The following is a 17,905-nucleotide window of genomic DNA, read 5'->3' as shown; positions in this document are numbered from 1 at the left end:
CTCCGAACAAGGGTTTCTTAGTATAATAAATTAATAATTCTGGGACATTTTTTTCTTATAACTCTGCATTGTGCCGTTCCTCTTAGAAATGTATGAATAAATTGCCAATTGGTTGGAAACGTTGGGGAGGTGTCCTTATACAATCTGACACTGACCAATTAATACAGAAGGTGTTAGATTATGTAGGGCAGGGGTGGGGAACCTCAGGCCCGTGGGCTATTTACGGCCCTCGATGACTTTTTATCCGCCCCCTCAGGCAGATAACCGGGGACCGCAATAATTGGGCCGGCAGCTGAATTTTGCCCATTAATTTCTTCTTATTCGTGAGCTTGAGCACGCAGTGTTCACCAGGGCGATCATCAGGACATACTTTGTTGGCAGAGTTAGCGTGCAACTTGTACGGACTCCAAAGCATGGTATAAATATACAAATGGCCTTTGGTAGAAAAAAGATTCCCCATCGCTGATGTAGGGAAACATCCTACTGACAAAGGGAATGGAAACACCCAGTTGCCAATTTTTTTTCTACATTTCCAGGAAGAATAACAGAGAAATGGCACGCTACAGCTCTCTCAGAAAAGAAGCTTCAAAGTTGTTATTTCATGTGAAATATAATCAGGAATGTCAGGAGAGATGGCAGTTCATCTATACATTTTATAGCATAAGCTTAATCATGGGGCAGATTCACTGTGCCATTCGCAAAAAGCCCATAACGAATTATACTGTCGACCATTATGCATGTGAAAACATTCTGCCCCAAGAACATTGTCAAAAAAAGGTCACGCTAAGCGGACTGCCATCAATAAAAGGTTATCCCCCCCCAAAAAAAAATAAATAAATAATCCCCTATCCATATAATAAGGAATAGCTTGCTAATTACTGGGACCCTTGAACGGACCACCAGCCATCCTGAGATCAGGGCTCTGAAACCTGAGAACTGAAACCCCATCTTGAATGAAAAAGAGGTGCATGTGCTTAACCTCCACTCCATTCATTGTCTATGGGACTTGTGGAGATATCAAAGCTATCTCTGATTCTGGCTGTCGTCAGTTTATAACGCTTCTGAAATAGATTTGGCCCTGAGATAATGGCACAGTATGACCAGAGAGTACAGTTTGTACATAGCATAAACTTCAAAAATATTCAAAATGGAGTCTGACCCTACTAGCATTATGTTACAGAGTAGGAAGAGCTCTCTCTCTCGTTTTGTATTTTATTCATATTAACTTCTGCTCGTTTTGCTTCACTTCTGCTATGTCTATCAATATGTTCAGCTCCTTCCTCATTATAACATACTGCTTGCAGATCAGACTTCTTATTCAATGTGACAGATCGCCTTTAAATGTATTTTTCAGCTGGACGACAGGCAGAGCCTACAGCTCCAAACACTTTCAGTGGCCTAGAGGGCGGTAAAGTCCTATTAGTACTTACTAGTTGTCGTACGATTAAAGTTATTTTTTGTACTTTTTTCTAATTGTTTTTTTTTTTAATCAATAATTTTATTTGATTTTAACATTTTTATACAACAAATGAAATCATCACATACATAAAGATGAAATACAGTAAAGTTTCATACAAAAGATTAGTTGTAATAAGACCAAAAAATATCAGAAAAAACATGGTTAAACAACAACAATACTCGGGGGTTTTGACTATTTACTTCAAGCTCAAAAAGTTACATTTGGATCGTATTCTTTGGATGATGGAGCCATAATTTCCAATTTCGGAGGAAGGCGGGTACTCAATTTTTTTAAAAGCAATCATTTTTTAATACGAGCACGTTTTGTTAATAGCTGAGATAACTTCCTCTATGTTAGGTGACATAGGTTTTTTCCATAGTTTGGTGCTGGCCATTTTTGTGGTCAATAGTATTTCTGCAGTGATTACTCTCCCTCTTGTAGGCGCTGAATGAATGTTTAATAACAGTAAGGCTAAGGAGAGTGAGGGTGTTATTCTATCATGGATAAGGGATAAAATCAGTCGGAAATTGGAGGTCCAAGTGTCGGTTATCACCGGGCAATCCCAGATGATATGTAGAAAAGTGCCTTTGTTACCGCAGCTGCGCCAAGTGGGAAGTATCAGGGAACATGTGTTCTTATGTAGACTTCGTAGTACGTAACATATGTGAAAGGGCGGTTGACAAAAGTTAAAGCGCGTTTCCATTCCAGGCATGAAATTGCTTTGTTTAGGCCCTTTTCCCATGACAAAAAGGGGTGAATTTAACAAAAGCTGTTTCTTCTATCCAACAACGAGTATATGGGTTTTAAGCCCTTTTGGGAAGGTGCTGATTAAGACATTATTTGAAGTAGGTCCATACAAACTTTAATATGGGAGAAGGATGGTTTTTTTTTGTAGAAAATGTTCTAATTTTTTTTAATTTAATTTATTTTTGTAGATTTAGCAATTCTATTTCCTGTATATGATTGTGGCATTTACAGATATGTTTTACAGCAGCCATGTGAACCATAAATTACAATATTCTGTAAATGGCTCATTATCTACAACGGGAGAATGTACAAAGCATGTTCTGTGATCTGTGCAGAGGTCATTGTGCGGGAAGGGGAAGAAAGTGAGCTGTGATTTTCACCTATTGTAAAGGTGGATTTATCTATATAAAGGGACCATCTCTCATTTTAATTCTTCCTATGATGATAATGACAAGACTTTTGAGAACTGATCTTCACAGAACAGGAAGTTTTAGTCTATTATTAGTCTTATTGCTAGAATTCAGAATTTGTCTTGTATATAGGCATATGACTGGAGCAGTAAATAGAGACAGAGTAAAGCATAGACAAAGAAAGGGGTGTCTTGGCTATGGAAATTAGCAGTCATCTGGATCCTTGCTGATTTCCACAAGATTTCAGCGGGGCGCAAGAAATTTGCAGACCCCTCCAGGAATGAAGAAGCTCTCCATTTTCTAGGAACCTCAAGGATGTTCTGGGAGAGTTGATTTGAGCCACAAAAACAGTCTAACTCTTACATTAGAAAATGGAAAAGTTTTAGCACACTCAAAATGAATAAGTAGAGGTGCCCATACATACCAGGATCGTTTGGTTCAGTAATTGGCATATCTCGCTGAAAGCTTTCTCCATGCCATATAATAACATTGAGAATGTGATTATTGAAACGCGTTGAAAACATCATCCAAAGAAAACATCCGAATACACAGCTAAATTGCCATTGACCCTTCAGAAAAGGGCTAGAAGACATTTTGTTTGGCTATCTTTATTTAGACATTTATCTTTTAAACTTTTGTCAAGAGATAAGAAAGTTGAGAAATTTAGTTCAGTTGAATTTGGCAGACACATATACTATTATTGAGCTGTTTCACTTAAAAGGAATCAGTCACCAGGTTTTTGCTACCTCAGTATGATGTAGGCAAAAATACTCTGAATCTAACAATGTTTCACTTAGTTTACTGGGTGCATGGGTAGTGGCACAATCAGAGTTCTTAGATGTATCATGAAGCAAAGCTGAGAAAGCAAACCCCGCCCACACTAGGCTCTCTATGTACATTGTCTATTGATAGTGAGCTGCTTATCACAGGAGGGGTCAGAGTTGGACCAGGAGGCATGTGCCAGCTAGTCACAGCAATGATAATGTCCTGATGATAAAACTTTCAGTGTAAATAAACAACAGCACATAGCCTGATAATTGCCACATCATTGAAATCTGTGTTTTAACCCCTACCTCATGCTGTCCTCATATTGCATAATGAAAACATGCTGACAGATTCCCTTTAAAAGGCAATGGAAACGGTTCAACCACCATTGTCCTATGTGCAAGTCATTTTTTAAGCATTTTTCATCCTTGATCTTAATTACTCTAGAAGTACTTACACCAATATTCACATAAATAAGAGAATTACACTGAAAATGTGGCACATATTCTAAATGTTAGTCGTTAGCAGCAAAACACAATGAAATGTTGGGAAAATGGCAAAACTAGGGAAAAATGCAAAGATATACTAATGAAATTTTAAAGGACAATTTAAATGATGTATGACCTATAAATATGAAGAAAGAAACAGGAAGCACACAGAATAACAATATCATTTTCATCTGCAAATGACAGCCATGATTATTTTATGAGATTAGATTCATTTTTGATGAAGGTGGCCTGTTATATTTTATTTTAACTCCACAGCTACAACAAAGCTGTTTCCTTACATTAGTAAATGCAGATATATACAGGTGGTCATATCTTCACATCTCAGTCTAATATTAGAAGTCAATTTTACTACTGATTAGATTAAAAGAGGAACAAAATTATAAATTACTTAAAAATAACTAAAGCTTTGCTTATTCAGAATTTCATAATTGTAATGCTATTAATAATTTTAAAGTATATTCTATTGTATATTCTATTGTAGTGCTTGTGAAACTGTGAGCAGGGATCGCTGGTACGGTACCCCCTGCTGCTGCTGACGGACAACTGCTAAGGCCTCTTGACACAAGTGATAAACGCACAGGCCTTCTCCGCAGCATCACAACTGCCTCCCTTTGTGCTTATTCTAATGTTACACTGGGTCCAGAAAACAAATTACAAGCCAAACGGAGATCATTTTTCAAAAAAATGTTAGCATTTGTACAAGCAATGGCAAGGTCCAAGCATCACCTTATTCTGGCAGATGAGTGCCCGGTAGAAAAAGATTTAGATGCCATGATCTATTGTACTCCAAATATGCTCGGGACCTGAGAGTGTGGCTTTTTACATCCTGACATCATTTGGAAGCATAATGTTCATATTCAACTATTCTAATAGTATCTCATTGTATTTTATTTAACATTAAAGGGGTTGTCCAAGCTTTTCACGATGCCGGCAGCAGCCAGATATGATCAGATGCGGAGCGGAACGGCACAGATCCGTCAACTGTATAGTGGCCATAGCGGGTACTGCGGATCCACCCCTATTTATTGGAATAAGGGCAAATATCCTGTACCCGGCCACAGCCACTCTACCTCTAATTCCTCAACTAATCACATTTGGCTGCTGTCACCAAGAACAGCTAAATCGATGGGGGTGCCAAGTGTTGCACCACCATCAATCTGATAGTGATGAGCTATCCTAAAAATAGGCTATCAATATAAAAGTACTGGACAACCCCTTTAACAGAACTTCTTAAAGAGTACCTATCACCAATATGGGGATGCCCTTTTAATTCAATAAAAGAGTGGCAGCCTCAGACTCGTGATTTTTCCATAAGGAGAAACGTTACTTCTTAGATCTCAGTCCAGAGCCTCTCATCTAGCCAAATTAGTTCTCATACTTTGCACTGACAAGAGCCAAAACCCCGAAACACCGTGTCTGCAAATTGAGATTCTGATTTGGCTTTTATCCTAAGTCATATTGCACGACTCGTTAAAGGGTTGATTGTGACTTGTAGGATTGCTACTTCCAATAGGTGGCGCTATAGAGTACAAGTCCTCTTTTTCTCTGAAGAGGCAACTTGCATATCTAATAGTTTACCAAGCAGTTACTGAATGGTAATATCTTTAGAGCGGTTCACGTTCAGTCACCATTTAGTAAACGATGAGGCAGTGCTGGGTTAGTGCAAAGAGCGAGATATCACAATAACATGCGAGATCTTCTGCTTTCACTGTGGGTGGTCACAGAGGAATGTAGGATTCCATAACCCGGGACTTCTGAAAGAAAGTCAGGTCCTTTCAGGGGACATTAAGGAGTGTTCTAGACACTTTTGTCAATAGCTTATATTTAGAAAAATCACCAGTCTGGGGCTGCCTACTCTTTTATTAAATAAGAAGGGCAGCCCTAGATTGCGGATAGCTTTTCTTTAAGGGGAATCTGTCACCACATTTCTCCTATCTAAACTATTAATGTGAGCATACAGGTTATAGACTTGAAAATACTCATCCTTATATGTATCATATCCCTGTTATTGAGAAATCATCTTTTGTCACTTTATATAAATGACCTCTTCCAGGCTATGGGGAGGACGCTGCCTGGAAGATAACTCTACCTCCAGAGATTATTATACATGAAGGAGGAGTTACCAGTGAGACAAGTAACTAGCACACAACAGGAGAAATGAAATTTGTCTTCTTGCAAACACATTTTTGCTTCTCTCTGAGCTCCGCTGTATTGCAACATTACACTCTGTCTGCCTGTGAGCTGGAAGTTGGAGCTGAGAGGAACCTGCAGATGTGTCAGGTATAATCACACACAGCTCTGCAGTAGGATCAGTAGAGCAGAGAGCGGTCATTACACATCACACTGGCAGCTCCCCCTTCATGTATAATAAGCTCTGGAGGCAGAGTTATCTTCCAGGCAGCGTCCTCCCCATAGCCTGGAAGAGGACATTTATATAAAGTGATAAAAGATGATTTATCAGCATAAAGGCATCTGATATGAGGGATACATAGATTACTTTTTTTCCGCAGTCTATAACCTGTATGTTCTTATTAATAGTTTAGATAGGTCAAATGTGGTGACAGATTCCCTTTAAATGGCATTGTCTCATGAGGACAATGTAGAAAACATGCATCCAGCACTCATCTCAAAGTTCTATAAAAAAAAAATTGCCATTTATTAGCTATATTTAAAATCCAACACTACAAAAAATGTAAAAAATTACATGTGTATAGACTGTTTCAAAACCCAAATCCCTGAATTCTTAATTATAACTGGAAAAACCTTCTGAACTGTCTGACAAAAAAGAAATTCCCTCTTGCAGTGAGGGTGTGTCAATTCTGGGCAAAGCGTTAATCCTTAGAAGTAGTGACAAATGGGTATATATAACTAAGACTTATTGTTATGACTGAGCCTGAACACTCACACAGGGATGAACAAACCAGGGAAGATGTAAAACCTGCAAACCACAAGTTCGTATACAAACTAGGCAAATTCCTAACCTGACCCTGATTTGTCCCTGCCTGACCACGGAGGTTGGCACCCTAAAGTTACGCAATGGCGCCCCCACTCAAATAGCTGCACCCTCTACTATACACAGAGAGTAACCCAAAACCACAACAGAACGGAGTGCACACATACAGAGGGTGAGACACAGAGCTAAAGACGTGTTCACACAGTTATGAATGAAAAAGAAAGGAAAAGAAAGGAACCCAAAAAGATCTTTGGTATACGTGAAAACCCCCAGATCTTGAATGAAACAAAATGGGAAAAGAGTTGAGAAGGAGAATATGCAAACAAACTGCAGGAAAAGCAATAAAGAAAACCTCAGCAAGATAATCCTTCACTGGGGAGCTGGGACTCCACATATACATCAAACTTGTATTATAGCCAGCAAACACTGCATGTACCAGGAGAGTATAAATAGCCCCTCCTAACATGCAATAGGACAAACCAAAATGAAGAAGTGAAAACACCTGCATAGAAGCAACACAGCAAAACAAAGACCAGAGCGTTATCAGCAGTTGGACAGAGGCAACACAGGCTGTGGTCAGAGAGGGAATCCGACCCACAGACAGAGATCATAGGATAGAGCCCGGAGTTGAGCCTTGATACTTATCAAACAAGTACGATACAAGAAAGTATACATAAATGTATATATTCAAAATAGAAGAAATGCATTGTCTATATAATGTCAACACTCCACACAAATAGGGAGATCGTAAAAAAATGGAGAAATATAAGATGGTAAGCTACAAGCAAAAAAATGATGCACGGGAACAGTGGTTCAATATGATAGGAAATGTTACAGAATGAATTAATGGCCATATGATCAATAGGTATCTCAGGTAAAACAGAGCGGTTCTTTATCGGCAGTTGCCTCGGCATAGAAGGTTACCATTATGAGACAATTAATTTAGTGATATGTACTCAGTAAGGTTAATTATACGAAATACATTATTTATTGTAAGCATAACATGGGTGCCATGTTTATATTTAGACACCATTATAATTTTTTGCCAACAGTCGATACCTGTTGTGGTCACTTGTAAACCTCCATGTTCTTGGAGTTCTCAGTGTATCATCAACAATTATTGACAATTATCGCAGAGCAAACTGAAAATCTCTATAGCCACTACTCCCAAGCGCTGAAAAAGGGCTATATCTCAGTAGGCATACTTACTGATACAACTCTGGATATGTTATTTAATTCTACTAATGTAGAAAGGATATAATGTATGCATACCTGGTACCAGCCACAGCTCCATCATTTTTACCGAGGGGTTCATCCAGCTCCACTCCACACCACTCTCCTTTTGCAAAATCCGTCTCTCCTACATAACGAACTACGCCCGTTTTTGTACCACCAACCTGCAAACCAATGCAGAGAGCATGTAATTCAGAAGTGTAACATCACAACTAACACAACCACTAAAGCTTAGATGAGGGCAATCTAAACCTGACAGTTGATACATGCTGCCTGATCCACAGGCAGCATGTATCAGACAGTTGGTGCATGAATCCACCCATATAAGTTTACCCATATAAGTTTAACTCTGAAACACTTTCTGAAAAGACCATGCTGCCGAGGATCGAGCCGTGCTGGAGACTAGTCGGACAGGCGGGTCCCCGGCGGCTTCTTCCTGCCCGCTACCCTGGAGTGACAGGTCTCTCCCTGCGAGAGCATTTCAAAATTAAACATATATGGCTTGGATCGTGCAGCCACTGTCTGATACATGCCACCTGTGGATCGGGTAGCATATATCAGCTGTTAGGTTCCCTTTAAAAGCAATGATAAAGGAAATCAATGGCCCATAATCAAAGTTAAAGGGAACCTGTTATCAGGTTTCCCTATACTAATCTGCTGCCATCCCTTTGCAAGTTCTCTTCCCAAATTTCTAAATGTGCTGTCCTGATAATACAGCTCCTTTTCTTGAAATTGATGTGGATGACATCCTCTACACCATCCACTTCTAACTATAAAGCTTTTGTCTGTCTAAAAGCCAGCACATGCATATTTTATAGTGCCCTTTCAGGGCAGCGGAATCAGCTTTGCTGCGGGCAAGTGCCAGCTCCGAGATGAGCAGATAGTTGTGTATGACATCTATACAAGTAAAACGGGTATATTATCCATCTGACAGGGATTGCCCTCATGGTCCAGGCCTGCCCATTGGACTTTTAGGTGAAGATTTACATATGGCATGGGTTTGGGAGATGTATAAAGAATATTTCCTCTGCCAGGCTGTGCTGATGATATTTGGGAACATTTAGAAAGCTGTTTAGAGAGCTAGAAAACAGGTGACCTCAGTTTGATAGGAGAAAACCCAAAGACCGCTTCCCTTTAAGTTTTTCAATCATATATATTGAATACTATTTTGGCGTGAATGGAGGTGTAAAGTGTTACTATCTAAAGTGCAACTTTATAGGTTTATTGCTTAACAGAATGCTAAATCTGAAAAAGAAAGATAACAAAATATGTTTAGTACAAGTATATTTGTGGCATTTGAAAATCAGAAGAAATGTGTTCACCTGCACATAAACCTTTCTATAAGGTCAAAACCTGATTTAGAAACCAGACTCATTGGCCCCCATTCATCAAAGTGCTTAAGCCAACAAGCAAACATTTTTGCACAACACAAGGCTGCATAAACATTTTGTGACTTTTGGCGTTTTCACACCAGTTTGGCATAGCTGGGGCAGGACTGGGCAATGCCAAATTAATTCATAAGGAGCTATGGTGTACTTTAGGCCATAAATCTTACTCCAGTCCCTGAATACAGTAAGATTTGTGGAAAGGCGCATGGAGGCATACACCACTTTGTAGACAAAATTGATTCATTAAAGGGAATCTGTCAGCAAGTTTTCATTATTTAATCTGAGAGGAGCATGATGTAAGGGCAGAGACCCTCATTCCAGAGATGTATCAATTGCTGGGCTGCTTGTTGTAGTTTCAATAAAATCAGTGTTTTATCATCAGAGAATTACCACTAGAGGACCAGTTGACTTGTGCCATGTATTCCTACTGCTCTGTGTAACTCCACCTTCACCACTGATTGGCAGCTTTCTGCCTATACACAGTTTATACAGGAAGGTGCCAATCAGTGGCGTGGGCCGGGTTATATAGAGCTCAGCATTCAAAAAACTGGAAGATCTGCAGCAGATAAATCAGTGATTTTATCAAAACTGCACCAAGCAGACCAAGTGACACATCGCTGAAATGAGGGTCTCTGTCTCTACATCATGCTGTTCTCAGATAACAGCAAAAACTTGTTGCCCAATCGCCTTTTAATGAATTAGGCATCTCTGACTCTAATAGGCCCCTCATCACTGGCGTGAACAATGCTGGTGTTAAAGCATGGGCCATTGAGTTTAAAGGCCTTATACATATGATTGCAATATGGTTGCATATAAACTTGAAGGTAAGCTAAGTCACAATAGGGCACCCATAGATGGGGCACTTCTGTACCTTTGCATAGCTCTGATTTGATATGGAGGAATGTGCATTTTTTGTCTGTTGGATTCTAGATTCTAATGCTCCATTTGATGCCATAATGCATTTTTTCTGCTCACTGCTCTGTCTTGTGCACAAGGCCTAATCTACTTCCGGCAACTTGTAGATGCACATATTTCAGCCAATGTCTTGCATGACGTTGCTATAGGGTGTAGGTAATCTTAGATGTGTCACTATTGCATTATCTGTCCCTGGGACCATCACTAATCACTAGACTTCTATGTTCTGAATGAAAATGAAGACAAGACAGATATACCAGATACTAGTTTTAAATGGATCACAATGAATCATGATAATTCTCGTTCGCTTACAATGGGATCCATCAGGTTTTCTATAGGGTTCTGTTTTGAACAGAAATTATTTATTTAGTTACAATCTCTAAATGGATAAGTAATATATTAGAGTTGATCGAGCAGTGAAATGCTCGAGTGCTTGGTCCTCGAATCCTCGGTCAGACACTTGGACGTGCTTGACTTGAGTATCGAGCACAATGGAGTGAATGGCAGACTCAAACATTTTTCCAGAGGTCGGAAAATCTCTCTCTCTCGCTTTCTCCCACACGCGGCTCAGATAATTCACTTATGGGGATCCGAGCGCTCGAGCACAGTGCGATACTCGGCACTGCTTGCTACTTGATTAAGCACCTAGATGTTTGATCGGGTATCGAGCAGTGCCGAGCACGCTCACCCATCACTATAATATAAGGTGTAGATATCACTTTAACAAAAAGGCAGCTACACACTGTAAGGCTATGTCCACACACGTTTTTTTCTGCAGCTAAATCTGCTGCAAATCTTCTGACGACTTTTCTCTGGCAGGAAAACAGCTGCTTCAAAAATGCAGGTTTTCCTGCGTTTTTTTATGCATTTTTGCAACGTTTTTTTCACTGTCCTTCTGTCTCTATGTAGGCATGTACATAAAAGTTCTGTGGAAAAAAAATCATTCTGGTTTTGGCATAGTGGAGGAGATGAATTGTTCAGGAATAGTTTAGACACTGGCAATGCATTGAGTTTGTATGACACTATTTACCTTAACATAGTGTCTGCCATTCAGTTGACACAGGCATTGTTCAATTTCACACCTCACTGGGCCACAGGTATTGTTCAATCTCACATGTAGCTCAGCCAATGTTTACACTCTACACATCACTAATTTATTTACACTCGCCCAATACAAACAACATCTCAGTGACCAAGACAAGATAGTTAATCACAATATAGAACCCATATTTTGCCATCAAAAACGCTGAAAAAATGTAGCTGCGTTTTTTTATGCATTTTTTCAGCGTTTTTTTCACCACCCATTACTTCCTATGGGTGAAAAATCGCTGAAAAAACGCTGAAAGAAGTGACATGCTCTATTTTTCAAAAACGCAAGCAAGGCAAAAAATACACAGCAAACAAAAAGCAACATGTGTGAACACAGAATTCTGGTTTCTCATACATCCCATACATGTCTCATTAGTCACCAAAACCAGGAGTGTAACAGAGGAAAAGTATAACAGAAACATGTCACCACTTCTGCATTTTTCACCCACTCCTGGTTTTGGCCTACAAATACTGATGTGAAATACTGACCAAATACTGAACGTGTAAACGTGGTCTAAAAGAGACACTTTTAGTAAGAATGGATGTGAATATACAGTACAGACCAAAAGTTTGGACACACCTTTTCATTTAAAGATTTTTCTGTATTTTCTTGACTATGAAAATTGTACATTCACACTGAAGGCATCAAAACTATGAATTAACACATGTGGAATTATATAGTAAGGCTGGGTGCCCACGTAGCGTTTTTCAAGCGTTTATGCTGCGGAATTTCCGCAGCGTAAACGCTTGTGAAACGCTAGGTAATCCGCACCCCATGGTCCCTAAGGGGATTCCGCATGTTCTATGCACATGCTGCGGATTTTTCCGGAGCGTTTATGCTGCATACAAAAATCCGCAGCTTGTCATTTAATTTTGCTCTGTCTCGCGATATGCCGGCAGCCGGGAACCAGACAGGAACGAGCGCTGCAGCCACGCCGGGGCATCGGGGGTGAGTATAGCTTTATTTTATTTTATTTTTACGGTTCACACTGTATAAATCCATGCTGTTTGCATGGATTTATACAGTGTGACCTAGTTGTCAAGCACTTTCCAAGTGATGCTATCGCCTGGAAAGCGCTTGTCAATCTGCATGCGGAAACGCATGTGAATCCACATGTGGATCTGCATGTATTCTGCAGGAAAAACGCATGCACAATCGGCACAATCGGAGATCCAGAAATGCTGCAGAAATTTTCTGCTTCATTTCTGCATCGTGGGCATATAGCCTTAACAAAAAAGTGTGAAACAACTGAAAATATGTCTTATATTCTAGGTTCTTCAAAGTAGCCACCTTTTGCTTTGATGACTGCTTTGCACACTCTTGGCATTCTCTTGATGAGCTTCAAGAGGTAGTCACCGGAAATGGTTTTCACTTCACAGGTGTGCCCTGTCAGGTTTAATAAGTGGGATTTCTTGCCTTATAAATGGGGTTGGGACCATCAGTTGTGTTGTGCAGAAGTCTGGTGGATACACAGCTGATAGTCCTACTGAATAGACTGTTAGAATTTGTATTATGGCAAGAAAAAAGCAGCTAACAGTCTATTCAGTAGGACTATCAGCTGTGTATCCACCAGACTTCTGCACAACACAACTGATGGTCCCAACCCCATTTATAAGGCAAGAAATCCCACTTATTAAACCTGACAGGGCACACCTGTAAAGTGAAAACCATTTCCGGTGACTACCTCTTGAAGCTCATCAAGAGAATGCCAAGAGTGTGCAAAGCAGTCATCAAAGCAAAAGGTGGCTACTTTGAAGAACCTAGAATATAAGACATATTTTCAGTTGTTTCACACTTTTTTTGTTAAGTATATAATTCCACATGTGTTAATTTATAGTTTTGATGCCTTCAGTGTGAATATACAATTTTCAAAGTCAGGAAAATACAGAAAAATCTTTAAATGAGAAGGTGTGTCCAAACTTTTGGTCTGTACTGTAGATGAAAGAGGTGTGAAACCCTACTAGACATCTCTGATGCTGATCTCTTGAGGATGAGCTAGACAAAAATAACATGACCAATACTCTGGATGGTAGTGTCTGCCAGGACTTATACGTACGGCATAATGTCAAAATTATAAGAACAGAATCTGCTATTAAGAAACTACTGTTGTGTCCTATGGAACGTTTTCAACCTTGATCCTTCTCCAGTTTAAGCATCTATGTCATCTTTGGCTGTAACACAGATAGTAGAAAATCTTTTGTGATCCATTACTGTACCATGTGTACTGTGTAGGTAGAAGGATGCGTACCACAGGTAGAGTCCCATCTGTAGAAGGATGACACACATATGACTCCTATGATCCTTCATAGAGTATTAAAAAAGATGCAAAATCTCAGTCCATGAGCAGCACATTTCCCATAGAAATATTACCACTTCTCACTCATGTCATGCTATTATTTTTTATGCAATCTGGCGGTAATCTTTGTGTGTAAAATCAAATCTGTCAGTTAAAATTTGTGTCCTTAGGCCCAACCTTTGGCTCACTCGTCTGTCTCCTGTTTTCAGACTCTGGATATCCATTTAAAGGGAATCTGTCATAACGATCCACCCCTAAACTATTTATAAGGTCATGTTGCTCTTTGAAAGGTAATGTCACCCTCATCTTTACTTCTACAATCTGTTGCTCCCTGACTGAAAAAAAATTGCTGTTTTAATGCATATGTAAATGAGTTGTAAGTGCTCTGTGAGTGTGACAGCACTTCCCAAGGCTCTGCTTGCTCGGCTCCAGTCCCTCCCCCAGCTCCACCTTCCTCAGCTTCACTACACAACAGCCAGCAAGTGAGCTGTCCGTCCAGCAAACAAAGGTGGAGCTGGGTTGGAAAAAGAGCCAAGAAGGCAGATTTGGGCGCACTTAAGGCTCATTTGCATATGAATTAAAACAGCAATTTTTTAATAGATTGCATAAGTAAAGGAGTGGATGACGTTATCTTTTAGAGTGCACATGACCATGTAAACAGTTCAAGTGGGGTGGCGAGGAATGGGAAATCTTTCTGGCAGATTCCCTTTAATGGAATCATTAATTCTTACCTTTCAGTATAATAGACAGAATTGTAGCTTGTAATTCCAGCTTTAAACCTGTTTTTTATTGTATTCCATAAAAAAGCACTGCATGCTCCAACGGACTCCATATGTAACAGCAATCCTTCATGGGGAAAATATTTCTTGCATACATGGAGTCTACTGAAGCCTGGAGAGCAATGCATTGAGGCCGCAAACAGCCGTGCAAACTCAGTGCCAGAGTGACTACATAGTGGCTATTTAAGCTCTAATCATGTTGTTAACATTGTTCTCATATCTGTATATGAATCTACAATTTATGTCAAGGAAAAATGTACTTTGATGTAAAGCCCGACATTGCAAGTAGTTTCAGTACAACACACAAGCACAAAAATGCTATCCATGTTCTTTTTTACTCTGCAATTTGTGCAATGAAAAAACATGTGGGTGCACTGAACATTATTTACTCTGATTGTCAGCAAAGCAATAAGATGAAAAAAAACTTCGGTCCCAGAAAGACATACTTTAGATACTTTGCATACACTTGAGGGCCACACACTGTATAATTATGGCACACAGTCTACTACTTAACGCTACATGTAAACTAGTGCTTTACACCATACTATCACTCCAGCAGTGTCCGCACTGGCTCTCCCGAGGCTCGCATGACATTATGTCACACGATCCCTGTGGCCAATCAGCACTGGCTTCACTCTCCCCTCCTTTGGATGTAACTGACATCTGGAGGAAGTGAGAGTTGCAGCTGCTCTCTCTCTCCCTCCTGATATCCGATCTGTCCAAAGAGGGAAGAGTGAATGATTGGCCACAGAGATCGCGGGACATAACAATGTCACCAGAACGGTGCCTGCACTGCAAGTAAGTATAAGTGTTTTTATTTTATAAGGGGAAACATAGTGATTGAGAATGGGTTGTCCGAGTAGTGGACAACCCGGTTAAGTCCAACAATGCCATATATTATTTTTTAAGTCTTTGTCTATGCAGGAGATTTGACGCTCTGCATCAGAAAAACGAAGCTTACAGTGGGTACGGAAAGTATTCAGACCCCTTTACATTTTTCACTTTTTGTTTCATCATTCCCAAGAAGACTCATGGCCGTACTAGCTCAAAAGGGTTATTCTACTCAATACTGGGCAAAGGGTCTGAATACTTATGACCATGTGACATTTCAGTTTTTCTTTTTTAACAAATCTGCAAAATTTTCTACATTTGTTTTTTTTTTCAGTCAAGATGGGGTGCAGAGTGTACTTTTATGAGAAAAAAAATGAACTTTTTAGAATTTACCAAATGGCTGCAATGAAACAAAGAGTGAAAAATGTAAAGGGGTCTGAATACTTTCCGTACCCACTGTTTATCTACATAATAATAATAATAATAATAATAATAATAATCTTGAAAGGTGGAAATTTAAAGGGAAATTTGCATCACCTGGCCTTTCCTAACAATGATAGTGAACAAGCTATAACCCTAGCAGGCTAATTAAGGTCTGAAATCTTGATCAAAGTTATCTGAGCACATAAATCTCCAACGGTGCCTACATTTTTGCATCGGCCCATTTTCCTTTTTGTAATTTTTAAAATGTAAAAAGTTAAAATATATATATATTTTTTGCCTAAAATACAAGGCCTTTTAGAGATCATTTCATCGTCAACTTGCTTAACTGTTCACAATAACAGTAATTTTGACGAGGGGTGCCCAAACTTTACATGCCGCTATATTAAGAGTATAAAAACTTTGATGGAAGGGCATGTTTTAGTAGGAAAAATCCATGAACTAGATTTGTTTATGCTGATAATATTTTTATGTCCTAGACACATGATATACGGACAAGCAAGTTAGGAATTAAGATCTCATGTATACATCTGTATTATGACTTTATACAACCTCCAAGAATGAAAATTCATATATAATGTTTCAAAGTAGAAGAAATGACATAGTGTACCAACAGTACCCAACATTGTATGGTCAAAGACATTGTTATCCTTTTAAATCCAGATATACACTGTTAAATATACCTTTAACAGACATTAGCAGCTGCAGGAGTTAGGTAACCAGTGGCTGATGAAAACCAGCAGGCATACCACATTGTAAAATCAACCAGAAGTTAAAACAAAAGGGCACAATGTGAAATATGAGAAAAAAAAAATAAAAAATCTAAGGAGAAAGAACAGTGACTTTATGTTCATTGTAATTCTTCTGAAATGCAGGTTTATTGTAAGACCCTGCACACAATTACATAAGATCTGCATTGTAATTAAATACCTAAAATAGACCAGTGCAAAAGCAGTAAAATACTACAGTCTGTAGAGCAATACCAGCTTTGCAGGGTTCACAGTGTTAAATACTCATGTGCTTATTCCAGCAGATTAATTCTGAATGGCTTTTTATCCATTTAATAAGGTTGTGCCAAGAAGATATTATTACAATGCTAGAAATAGGATGTATTAAATATAAGCAGCCCATTGTATATACTCCACATCTAGATCAACTAAAGGGACACTAGAAACGAATGACAATATAGTCAGGAAGAATACACACAAACTTGGGCATGATGTGTGTCAACTAGTGTTCAGCGATACCTTTCGATATCAGGAAATATCGTATCGGATTGGATCGGACCAATACCCAAAAAGTATCGGATATCGCCGATTCCGATACCGAAAACCAATGCAAGTCAATGGGACACAAATATCGGAATGAAAATAAACCCTTTCTTTCCTTGTAGGTTAATTCTACATGAAGTAAAACAACTAAGAATAATGTAGAATGTATTACGCGAAAAGCCGGCAATTCATCAGCGGCATACACCGGTACCCGACAATTTACAACAGAAAGAATAGAGCATCACACATAGATTAGATAGATAGAAACATGTCAGTCACATATATATGAAGTACAGTGACAGTGTTGCTTACTGTACTTGTCATTTAGTGTAAAGGATTTATTTAAAAAAATAATTGTGTTTTCATGCACTGTCTCTTTAAAAAAGCCGGCCGGCAATTCATCAGCGGCATACACCGGTACCCGACAATTTACAACAGAAAGAATAGAGCTTCACACATAGATTAGATAGATAGAAACATGTCAGTCACATATATATGAAGTACAGTGACAGTGTTGCTTACTGTACTTGTCATTTAGTGTAAAGGATTTATTTAAAAAAATAATTGTGTTTTCATGCACTGTCTCTTTAAAAAAGCCGGCCGGCAATTCATCAGCGCATACACCGGTACCCGACAATTTACAACAGAAAGAATAGAGCTTCACACATAGATTAGATAGATAGATACATGTCAGTCACATATATATGAAGTACAGTGACAGTGTTGCTTACTGTACTTGTCATTTAGTGTAAAGGATTTATTTAAAAAAATAATTGTGTTTTCATGCACTGTCTCTTTAAAAAAGCCGGCCGGCAATT

The 17,905-nt window shown here is 39.1% G+C and overlaps 1 protein-coding gene across 4 annotated transcripts in view; it reads right to left on the bottom strand.

The window, feature by feature from the left end:
• Positions 1-17,905, bottom strand: part of CLIP2 (CAP-Gly domain containing linker protein 2) — a 132,305-nt gene that overhangs the window by 40,587 nt on the left and 73,813 nt on the right. For all 4 annotated transcript variants that reach the window (XM_073665162.1, XM_073665161.1, XM_073665164.1 and 1 more), the window contains exon 4: positions 8,116-8,240. In XM_073665162.1, the coding sequence (XP_073521263.1) occupies positions 8,116-8,240 (125 nt within the window). The remainder of the gene's footprint in view (positions 1-8,115; positions 8,241-17,905) is intronic.

Source organism: Phyllobates terribilis, unplaced genomic scaffold, assembly GCF_046119375.1.
Source record: "Phyllobates terribilis strain yellow unplaced genomic scaffold, ASM4611937v1 Scaffold_2__4_contigs__length_985480577, whole genome shotgun sequence".
NCBI classification, from domain to species: domain Eukaryota; kingdom Metazoa; phylum Chordata; class Amphibia; order Anura; family Dendrobatidae; genus Phyllobates; species Phyllobates terribilis.
Note: the sequence above shows the minus strand (reverse complement) of the source record. Positions and strands in the feature narration are given on the sequence as shown.